The 12,214-nt window shown below is 43.3% G+C and overlaps 1 protein-coding gene across 1 annotated transcript in view; it reads left to right on the top strand.

The window, feature by feature from the left end:
* Positions 1-12,214, top strand: part of LOC135525517 (synaptosomal-associated protein 25-B-like) — a 71,980-nt gene that overhangs the window by 52,598 nt on the left and 7,168 nt on the right. Inside the window, exon 4 of the mRNA XM_064953187.1 lies at positions 6,691-6,739. Within this exon, the coding sequence (XP_064809259.1) occupies positions 6,691-6,739 (49 nt within the window). The remainder of the gene's footprint in view (positions 1-6,690; positions 6,740-12,214) is intronic.

The raw sequence follows: 12,214 nt of genomic DNA, 5'->3' as shown, positions 1-12,214 counted from the left end.
CCTTTTCTCCACACACAGAGACGCGTACAAAGCTCTCCCTCGCCCTCCGTTTGGCAAATCTGACCATAATTCTATCCTCCTGATTCCTGCTTACAAGCAAAAACTAAAGCAGGAAGTACCAGTGACTCGCTCTATAGGGAAGTGGTCAGATGATGCAGATGCTACACTACAGGACTGTTTTGCTAGCACAGGCTGGAATATGTTCTGGGATTCATGCAATGGCATTGAGGAGTATACCACCTCAGTCACCGGGCTCATAAATAAGTGCATCGACAATGTCGTCTCCACAGGGAACGTTCGTACATTTCCCAATCAGAAACCATGCAGTAATCCTCACAGAGCTAAAGGCTAGAGCAGCCACTTTCAAGGAGCGGGACACTAATCCGGGCACTTATAAGAAATCATACTAAACCTTCAGATGAACCATCAAACAGGCAAAGCATCAATAGAGGACTAAGATTGAATCCTACTACACCATCTCTGATGCTCGGCAGATGAGGCAGGGCTTGCAATTGATGAGGGGAAAAAAACGATTGAATCATTGCTTAGAATAAGGCTGTAAAGTAACAAAATGTGGAAGAAGTCAAGGGGTCTGAATACTTTCCGTATTTAATGTGTCTTAAAACGATGTTTGGTCACCATGAGCTGCCAGGACAGTTTCAATGCTCCTTGGCATAGATTCTACAGGTGGACCTAAACCATACCATATCATCCATTTTGTATCTCTCATTTACTCAAGTGTTTCCTTTATTTTGTTAGTTACTAGTTGCTATCTATAGATATATATATAATCTATAGATTATATTGCTATGGTAGTTTGCCTTTCGCAAATTTCAAATGACATTTGGAAAGCACATGCCTACCTTTGAAAAGAGAAGACTAATCTGTCTGTTGAACCACTAGAAACAACAAAAAGATACAAGTACAAAGTGCATCTGCCATCACCATGACTAGTAGCCTATGGCTTCATCTTCATCATTAGGTGAGTCAGTGTGCCACTGGACATGGTATTTAGTAGCCTACTGTAATCCGGGCCAAGGTATGAATATCATATGTCATGCAACCAACCCTGGCCATCCAATGGCTCGGCAGCAAGGGGATACAGAGGCGGGGGGCTCGTTGTCATATCAATTGCAGATCAGTACAGGAGACATCGATAAAATCAAAGACAATCTCCACCATACTGTCAGTAACACAACTCTCTCTCTCTCTCTCCCGTCTCTCTCTCTCCCGTATCTCTCTCTCTCCCATCTCTCTCTCTCTCTCTCTCTCCCGTCTCTCTCCCGTCTCTCTCCCATCTCTCTCCCGTATCTCTCTCTCTCCCATCTCTCTCTCTCTCTCTCTCTCTCTCTCTCCCGTCTCTCTCCCGTCTCTCTCCCATCTCTCTCCCGTCTCTCTCTCTCTCTCTCTGTCTCTCCCGTCTCTCCCTCTCAATTCAATTCAATTCAAGGGCTTCATTGGCATGGGAAACATGTGTTAACATTGCCAAAGCAAGTAAGGTAGATAATATATAAAGTGAAATAAATAATAAAAATTAACAGTAGACATCACACATACAGAAGTTTCAAAACAATAAAGACATTACAAATGTCATATTATATATATATACAGCGTTTTTACAATGTACAAATGGTAACGGACACAAGATAAAATAAATAAGCATAGATAGATATGGTTTGTATTTACAATGGTGCGTGTTCTTCACTGGTTGCCCTTTTCTCGTGGCAACAGGTCACAAATCTTGCTGCTCTGATGGCACACTGTGGAATTTCACCCAGTAGATTTGGGAGTTTTTCAAAATTGCATTTGTTTTCGAATTCTTTGTGGATCTGAGTAATCTGAGGGAAATATGTCTCTCTAATATGGTCATACATTGGGCAGGAGGTTAGGAAGTGCAGCTCAGTTTCCACCTCATTTTGTGGGCAGTGAGCACATAGCCTGTCTTCTCTTGAGAGCCATATCTGCCTACGGCGGCCTTTCTCAATAGCAAGGCTATGCTCGCTGAGTCTGTACATAGTCAAAGCTTTCCTTAATTTTGGGTCAGTCACAGTGGTCAGGTATTCTGCCGCTGTGTACTCTCTGTGTAGGGCCAAATAGCATTCTAGTTTGCTCTGTTTTTTTGTTAATTCTTTCCAATGTGTCAAGTAATTATCTTTTTGTTTTCTCTCTCTCTCTGTCTCTCCCGTCTCTCCCTTTCTCTCTCTCTCTGTCTCTCTCTCTCTCTCTCTCTCTCCCCCATCTCTCTCTCTCGCTCTCTCTCCCGTCTCTCTCTCTCTCTCTCTCCCATCTCTCTCTCTCTCCCGTCTCTCTCCCGTCTCTGTCTCTCTCTCTCTCTCTTTCTCTCCTGTCTCTCCCTCTCTCTCTCTCAAGTCTCTCTCTCTCTCTCTCTCTCTCTCTCTCTCTCTCCCATCTCTCTCTCTCTCTCTCCCGTCTCGCTCTCTCTCTCTCTCGTCTCTCTCCCGTCTCTGTCTCTCTCTCTCTCCCTGTCTCTCTCTGTCTCTCTCGTCTCTCCCGTCTCTCTCTCTCTCTCCCGTCTCTCTCTCTCTCCCGTCTCTCTCTCTCTCACTCTCTCTCCTGTCTCTCTCCCGTCTCTCTCTCTCTCTCTCTCTCTCTCTCCCGTCTCTCTCTCTCTCTCCCGTCTCTCCCGTCTCTGTCTCTCTCTCTCTCTCCCTGTCTCTCTCCCATCTCTGTCTCTCTCTCTCTCTCTCCCGTCTCTCTCTCTCTCTCTCTCTCTCATTTACACACTAGTGTCTTGTAGACTGTGATGATAAAGTCTTTCTGCCCATAAATAGTGAGCTAGGGAGCCACATCATGGAGCACTCTCGCCCACCACGGGTGGTTGTGACTCACTCCGTCATGAATCCTGAGGACTGGTAGTCATAGCAACAGAGTAAGTTGTTAGAGCCCTACTACTGTATAGGTGAGGAGAAGTGAGTGGTGACATTCACAGAATGAACCATGCAATGACTGTGAATGTGCAACGTTAAACGTACATGTCCCTGTCAGGTTCAAAGAGATGACGTCAACCTGTTTTTCCTCTATCTTTCTTTCTGTTGATTCCATGAATGAATTCAAATAAATAATCATAATATTAAACATTTATGAACATACAAGTCTCTTATATCGGTTGAAAACTGAAATTCTTCTTAATCTAACTGCATTGTCAGATTTACAAAAGGCTTTACGGCGAAAGCATACCATGCCATTGTTTGAGGACGGCAACCCACATCAACATATTTTTCAACCAGCACAGGCTTCACAAAATCACAAATAGAGATTAAATGAATCACTTACTTTTGAAAATCGTCCTCTGTTTGCAATCCCAAGGGTCCCAGCTACAACATGAATGGTCGTTTTGTTAGATAAAATCCTTCTTTATATCCCAAAATGTCAGTTTAGTTGGCGCCATCGATTTCAGTAATCCACTTGTTCAACATGCCAAGATAGGAACCCGAAAAACTACACCTTATTCTTTGTTCAAACAAGTCAAACTACGTTTCTATGCAATCCTCAAGTATCCTAAAATGTAAATAAACTATAATATTTCATTCGGAAAGAAGTATGTTCAATAGGAAAATAAAATAAGCTCTCGTCCTCTCCATGGCGTGCACCAAGACTGATTTTCAAAGTTGACTCTCTCTATCCAAACTTATATTACTTCTTCATCATTCAAGTTACAAGCCTGAAACCTTGAACGAAGACTGTTGACATCTAGTGGAAGCCATAGGAATTGCAATATGGGACCTGGAATTACATAGGACCCATAGCTATCCATTGAAAGAGCATGGTATCTCAAAAAATAATAATTTCCGGTTGATTTTTATTTGGATTTCTGGCTACCATATCACTTGTGTTATACTCTCATACATTAGTTTAACATTTGTACAAACTTCAAAGTGTTTTCTATCCAAATGCTACCAATTATATGCATATCCTGGCTTCTGGGCCTGAGTAACAGGCAGTTTACCTTGGGCACGTCAGTCAGGTGGAAATTCTGAAAAAAGGACAATATCTTTAACTTAAGACTTCAAATGAAAAACTATTCTCTCATTTAGGAGGCTAACATTGCATTACATCTTCTCACAAATAGTTTCATATTTAATCATATTCATTCCCCACATTTGGATGGGAATCTGATCACTGGGAAATATACACGTTGAGAGATACATTTACGATGTTCTACTGTCCTTCACGAGATCCCAAAACACAACTGATCTGACATAATTGTTCTTTAAGTATCCACGGACCACTCCAACCACTTGATTTTACAGAAATATTGTTTAATTAATTCCCAACTTTTGGATGATGGAGTTTTGGGCGGGAAGAATGTCTTTTTTCTCCATAGGTTTCTTTCCCCTCAATCCTGCAAAACTCAACTGCTCTTAGTTATACTTTATACTTTCCAGTCTTATGATTAAGTCACACAAAGAATAGTTTGTATCAGGTTAGAAAAAAACTAGCATATAACAAGAGACAATTCTATAACAAGAGACGTAAAAACACAGCAAAGCATTTCTGAAATTATATTTTTCCCCTCAAAGGGTTCTACCCGGAACCAAAAAAAGGTCATTCAAAGGGTTCTCTTATGGGGACAGCCAAGAGTGTTGTAAGAAAAGACAGGTGCAAGGGTGTCCTCTCTGTTGTCTCTATGGTTCTCAGTTCATCTTTCCTTGATTCCTCACATCCTCTTTCCTCGTTTCCTTTTCCAAACACATTGGTGAAGAAGGTCCTAGGGAAGGAACCTTCTACAGTCAGTTGAAATGGAGATGAGGGAATAGGATGCTAGGAATCGCAGAAAGGCAAATTGTGTGTGTGAGCGTGCGTGCATGAATGTGTCAAGCAATATATATCACTTTACATTCCTTGGTACAGTGGGGCAAAAAGTATTTAGTCAGACACCAATTATTGCAAGTTCTCCCACTTAAAAAGATGAGAGAGGCCTGTAATTTTCATCATAGGTACACTTCAACTATGACAGACAAAATGAGAAGAAAAATCCAGAAAATCACATTGTAGGGTTTTTAATGAATTTATTTGCAAATTATGGTGGAAAACAAACAAGCAAGTAGGAGCTTTGTTGTCATCCTTATATATATTGTGTTCTGAGTCGGTCTAATAGCTCACTATCATACATCCTCTAAAAGCAGTTGTGATCAGATCCACTTTGTGCCAAATAGGATTTTTGTTTTGTATTGTTTACCAATAGAGCCTTGTTGTGCTCAGAGGAAGTCATGTTGCATCTATCACCATAGCTAACACCAGTCTTTAGTGTTTTTTTATTAGGATCCAAACAGGAAACAAAACACAACAAATAGAATACATATAATACATAATATAATACATAATACTATACATAACACAATACAAAATAAAATACATAACATTATACATTATACAATACATAACACAATACATATTACAATACAAAATACAATACATAATACAATACATAACACAATACATAATACGTAATACAATACATAACACAATACATAACATAGTACAATACATAACTAAATGCATAATACAATACATAACACTCAATAATACAATACACAATGCAATACATAATACAATACATGGTACACTACATAGTACAATACATAATACAATACATAATGCAAAATATAATACATAACATAATATATAATACAGTAAAAAAAATACATATACAATACGTCCTCCATTTGCATTCCTATCTTTCCTGTATATGCTATAACCATGTGTAGATTTTATTTTACCAGTTAAGAACTTCTTTGTTTTTAGTGCTATTCTGAGAGGCTGATCCGAGGTAGACATGTCAGTGGTGTTTACATTTGAGCCAATGGTACTGAGTGGACTGCCAACATTGGATTTCTTCCTAAGACCGACAGTTTCATTGCAAACGGTGGCATTCAATTCTATGGGCATATGATTACTGCTGACAATACCCTCAGAGCTAACAGTTTAAAGGAACATAGATGAGGTTACTATCAGATCTATAACATAATATCCATTCATCAGAGAGAGACATCAGAGTTTGGCACAGACTTTTTAAACCATGTTTCAGTAATTATTAAAAATTCCCACATTGGTTTGAGAAGCCAGAATTACAATAAGATAATTTTTTATGAAATCCAAAACTTCTGACAATTACATGAGTTACTCTCTACTTCAGCACTGTTAACATACACTGCGTCACCACAGAACACCTCATGGATAACATGTACATTGACTCTATCTATAACCCATGTCCCATACGGGATCCATCCCAAATTGAACCCTATTGTCTTTAGCAGGGATCATCAACTCCATTCAGCCGAGGGACATTTTTTTTTCTTGGAATATATATGGAATCAGGTGATGATCCATGATGTCATGTTTGGATTAAAACGTCTTGAGGTAGTGATCTTATTCCTCCATTTCTCTACTGCCGTGTTCTGTTCACACTGAACTGTTTGATCTCTACTGCCGTGTTCTGTTCACACTGAACTGTTTGATCTCTCCTGCCGTGTTCTGTTTCCACTGAACTGTTTGATCTCTACTGCCGTGTTCTGTTCACACTGAACTGTTTGATCTCTACTGCCGTGTTCTGTTCACACTGAACTGTTTGATCTCTACTGCCGTGTTCTGTTCACACTGAACTGCTTGATATCACTGCTGACCTATCTTATCTCACCCCCCTCTTTTCTTCTGACCTGGGGTGTGTAGAGTAAAGATGCTGGTATCAGGACTCTGGTTATGCTGGATGAGCAGGGAGGTAAGTCCTTATAGAGACACAATAATACACTCTAATATTGGACAACTGTACATGACTATATAAACTAAATATAATGTACTACGTTAGTTATTTCTGTAATATATAATGTCTGAACTGTTTGCTGTCTTGCTTGTATCTTTGTCTTATAAGAAGTATAGTACATTTCCTCAGTAGGAAGTAACAATGAGCTGTAGAATTGAGGTTAACTGCTTGTTGACTCAATAGCGTTTCTGAGAAAAAGCATGGTTACAAGAAACATGTGGCCTTGCGGTTCAGAGGTGAAGTTGTTAGTTGATAGCACATCCTCTTTACTGAGAGGACACACTGATCAGTTATACTGGTAATGACAAAACATCTCATTCACTTGCACTCAAACGGGAGACCATTTGTAGAATCCCTGGGTTAAGGCTTTGGTTAAGGAAACGGAACCTTGTGGATGTGGATCAGATGGATAAGGTAGGTTAGGCAGGAGAAACAGCTTGATATTACTGGTTGGTTAAACAGGAGAAGCAGCCTGAGAGTACTGATTCCTAGTGGCTGGTGATTTTAATGCAGGGAAATTGAAATCTGTCTTACCTAATTTCTACCAGCATGTTACCTGTGCAACTAGAGGCGAAAAATCTCTAGATCACCTTTACTCCACACACAGAGATGCACACAATGCTCTCACTTGACCTCCGTTTCACAAATCTGACCATAATTCTATCCTCCTGATTCCTTCTTAGAAGCAAAAACTCAATCAGGAAGTACCAGTGACGTGTTCAATACGGAAGTGGTCAGATGACGCAGATGCTAAGCTACAGGACTGTTTTGCTAGCACAGACTGGAATATGTTCCGGGACTCATACAATGGCATTGAGGAGTATACCACCTCAGGCAACGGCTTCATCAATAAGTGCATCGACGAAGTTGTACACACGGTGACTGTGCGTACATATCCCAACCAGAAGCCATGGATTACAGGAAACACCCGCACTGAGCTAAAGGCTAGAGCTGCTGCTTTCAAGGAGCGGGATACTAATCCTGATGCTTATAAGAAATCCTGTAACGTCCTCCGACGAACCATCAAACAGGCAAATTGTCAAAACATGACCAAGGTCGAATCCTACTACACCGGCTATAATGCTTGTTGGATGTGACAGGGTTTGCAAACTATCATAGATTACAAAGGGAAACCCAGCTAGGAGCTGCCCAGTGACGTGAGCCTGCTAGAGAAGCTAAATGCCTTCTATGCTCGCTTCGAGGCTAGCAACACTGAACCATGCATGAGAGCACCAGCTGTTACGGACATCTGTGCGACCACGCTCACCATAACCGATGTGAGGAAGACCTTTAACCAGGTTAACATTCAGACAGATTGTTTTTTTTTTTTTATTTTACTAGACAAGTCAGTTAAGAACAAATTCTTATTTTCAATGACGGCCTAGGAACAGTGGGTTAACTGCCTGTTCAAGGGCAGAACAACAGATTTGTACCTTGTCAGCTCGGGGATTTGAACTTGCAACCTTTCGGTTACTAGTCCAACGCTCTAACCACTAGGCTACCCTGCCGCCCCAGGATTACCAGGATGAGTACTCAGAGCATGCGCTGACTAGCTGGCAGGTGTCTTCACTGACATTTTCAACCTCTCCCTGACTCAGTCTGGAATACTAACATGTTTCAAGCCAACCACCATAGTCCCTGTGCCCAAGAGTACCAAGGTTCCGATCTAAATTACTTTGAAAGGCTGGTCATGGTGTAACCGATGTGAAATGGCTAGCTAGTTAGCGGTGGTGCGCGCTAATAGCGTTTCAATCGGTGACGTCACTTGCTCTGAGACCTTGAAGTAGTTGTTCCCCTTGCTCTGCAAGGGCCGCGGCTTTTGTGGCGCGATGGGTAACTATGCTTCGTTGGTGTCAGTTGTTGATGTGTGCAGAGGAGCCCGGGTCGGGGCGAGGGGACGGAAGTTAAACTGTTACAATGGCCCACATCAACACCATCATCCCAGACACCATGGGCCCACTCCAATTTCCATACCACCCCAACAGATACACAGATGATGCAATCTCTATTGCACAATGCCCTTTCCCACCTGCTCAAAAGACACATATGTGAGAATGCTGTTCAATGACTACAGCTCAGCATTCAACACCATCCTGCCCTCCAAGCTCCTCACTAAGCTAAGGACCCTGGGACTTAACCCCTCCCTCTGCACCTGGTTCCTGGACTTCCTGACAGGCCACCCCTAGGTGACACATCAGCACATCCACCACGCTGACTTTCAACACAGGGGCCCCTCAGTGGTGTTTGCAAAGTCTCGTTCTGTACTCCCTGTTCACCAACGTCTCCATGACTCCAACACCAACTTGATAGTACTAGTTGGTTAGGCAGGAGAAGCAGCTTGATAGTACTGGTTGGTTGGGCAGGAGAAGCAGCTTGATAGTACTAGTTGGTTGTATTAGGTTATTTATCTGGTCAGGTTCTTACCTTTATTTTGACCTCAATTGCTTCCGTTCAGAATATAAAGCGGACTGAGAAGTTTAACTAAGTAGACCTCCTTCTTCAGTTGTACGGACATCAGCTCTTCAGTCATGGTTGTCTCATGGCAGTAAGAAAGACAGTCCCAGCTCTTCATTAGACCTCTGAATAATGTTAGTATGGTATAGAACTAGGAAATTACAATGTAACAGAAGCACAGTCTTTCTAAACTAAGCATTCACAGCCCCTTCTGCATTCATTTGGACACAATGCAGTGTTTCAACATAAATGTATTTTGTAGAACACATGTTATGCCTCACTGACATGTGGAGAAAGCAGTCATATCAACTCTATTCTTGGTATTTACATCTCCAATGTTCAGTGTGTTGCTCTCTCCCAGGTTCCAGCATTGCAGGGGTTTCATTTGTGTGTTCAACTCCATGGGACGGCTTCCTGCCCCCGGCTCGGTTCCACACATCACCTAATAGGCCTGTCAGTGGAACATATAGCCTTTCTCTCTGGCTTCCTGAGTAATGGTACTAACATCCCGCTCGCTGCAATCGTCACAACCACAGAGCAATCAATTCCCAGATTTAAATTACCTCTGTCTAGACCAGGTGCCAGTGTTGAAGAGAGTCCACCTCCAGAGATTCTAGAACCAGGTGCCAGTGTTGAAGAGAGTCCACCTCCAGAGATTCTAGAACCAGGTGCCAGTGTTGGAGAGAGTCCAGCTCCAGGGATTCTAGAACCAGGTGCCAGTGTTGAAGAGATTCCACCTCCAGAGATTCTAGAACCAGGTGCCAGTGTTGAAGAGATTCCACCTCCAGAGATTCTAGAACCAGGTGCCAGTGTTGAAGAGATTCCACCTCCAGAGATTCTAGAACCAGGTGCCAGTGTTGGAGAGATTCCACCTCCAGAGATTCTAGAACCAGGTGCCAGTGTTGAAGAGAGTCCACCTCCAGAGATTCTAGAACCAGGTGCCAGTGTTGAAGAGAGTCCACCTCCAGAGATTCTAGACCAGGTGCCAGTGTTGAAGAGATTCCACCTCCAGAGATTCTAGACCAGGTGACAGTGTTGAAGAGAGTCCACCTCCAGAGATTCTAGACCAGGTGCCAGTGTTGAAGAGAGTCCACCTCCAGAGATTCTAGACCAGGTGCCAGTGTTGGAGAGAGTCCACCTCCAGAGATTCTAGACCAGGTGCCAGTGTTGAAGAGAGTCCACCTCCAGAGATTCTAGACCAGGTGCCAGTGTTGAAGAGAGTCCACCTCCAGAGATTCTAGAACCAGGTGCCAGTGTTGGAGAGAGTCCACCTCCAGAGATTCTAGACCAGGTGCCAGTGTTGAAGAGATTCCACCTCCAGAGATTCTAGAACCAGGTGCCAGTGTTGGAGAGAGTCCACCTCCAGAGATTCTAGACCAGGTGCCAGTGTTGAAGAGAGTCCACCTCCAGAGATTCTAGAACCAGGTGCCAGTGTTGGAGAGAGTCCACCTCCAGAGATTCTAGACCAGGTGCCAGTGTTGAAGAGAGTCCACCTCCAGAGATTCTAGACCAGGTGCCAGTGTTGAAGAGATTCCACCTCCAGAGATTCTAGACCAGGTGCCAGTGTTGAAGAGAGTCCACCTCCAGAGATTCTAGACCAGGTGCCAGTGTTGAAGAGAGTCCACCTCCAGAGATTCTAGACCAGGTGCCAGTGTTGGAGAGAGTCCACCTCCAGATATTCTAGACCAGGTGCCAGTGTTGAAGAGAGTCCACCTCCAGAGATTCTAGACCAGGTGCCAGTGTTGAAGAGAGTCCACCTCCAGAGATTCTAGACCAGGTGCCAGTGTTGGAGAGAGTCCACCTCCAGAGATTCTAGACCAGGTGCCAGTGTTGAAGAGAGTCCACCTCCAGAGATTCTAGACCAGGTGCCAGTGTTGGAGAGAGTCCACCTCCAGAGATTCTAGACCAGGTGCCAGTGTTGAAGAGAGTCCACCTCCAGAGATTCTAGAACCAGGTGCCAGTGTTGGAGAGAGTCCACCTCCAGAGATTCTAGACCAGGTGCCAGTGTTGAAGAGAGTCCACCTCCAGAGATTCTAGAACCAGGTGCCAGAGCTTTTTGTAAACAGGACCTGTGGAGTGACTTCAGAACTGATCTGATTGGCTATCCCAACTGTTACCATTGATTACCATGGTTACCACTGAGTTTAGGGTCAGAGTGATGCTGTGTAAAGATGCCCCTCTCTTTCTCTCTCTCTCTCACATTCCCCCTCTTCTCGAATCCCTCACTTTCCATGGGATTACCTGGGGAGGCTACTTATTTGTGTGGTAGTGTTGCTGGGGGCGACAGAGACGCCAGAGGATAACAATACTGTTCCCACTATCTGACTGCAGATGGTCACACTACAGAGAGTGAGTGAGTGAGTGAGTGAGTGAGTGAGTGAGTGAGTGAGTGAGTGAGTGGTGGTGGTGAGTGAGTGGTGGTGGTGGTGGTGAGTGAGTGAGTGAGTGAGAGTGAGTGAGTGGTGAGTGAACTGGTGAAGAAGTGAGTGAGTTAGTGAGTGAGTGAGTGAGTGGTGACACTGAATGATGAGTGGTGAGTGAGAGAGAAGAGAGAGAGAGAGAGAGAGAGAGAGAAATAACTAAAGAAGAAAGACACTGAATATGTAGAAGGGAGAAAGAGAAGAAGGAGCCAGAAAGCACAGAAGCAGTCTTGAAGCAGTCTTGAAGCAGTCTTGAAGCAGTCTTGAAGTCTAGTTCACTGCTCAACATCCAGTTCCCTATTTCATCTTGTGTCTATGTCCATTCTGTATCCAGTAACCAGAGACATGTGTATCTGTCTCAAACATTGTGAGTTGTTTCCGCATCGCCACAACCCAGGGATTGTTTACAAATGTTCACACATCAACAAGCCAGCCAGCCCAGCCATGAATTCCCTTACCCTGCCTTGCCTCTGCTACAGACCACTCCTCTCTCTCCCTGGACCCACTCCAGGTAGATGTTGACCTTAACTACAGGTCTAGGATCAGAGTACCCACAATG

Source organism: Oncorhynchus masou, chromosome 32, assembly GCF_036934945.1.
Source record: "Oncorhynchus masou masou isolate Uvic2021 chromosome 32, UVic_Omas_1.1, whole genome shotgun sequence".
NCBI classification, from domain to species: domain Eukaryota; kingdom Metazoa; phylum Chordata; class Actinopteri; order Salmoniformes; family Salmonidae; genus Oncorhynchus; species Oncorhynchus masou.
This window is presented reverse-complemented; position numbering and strand designations above follow the sequence as displayed.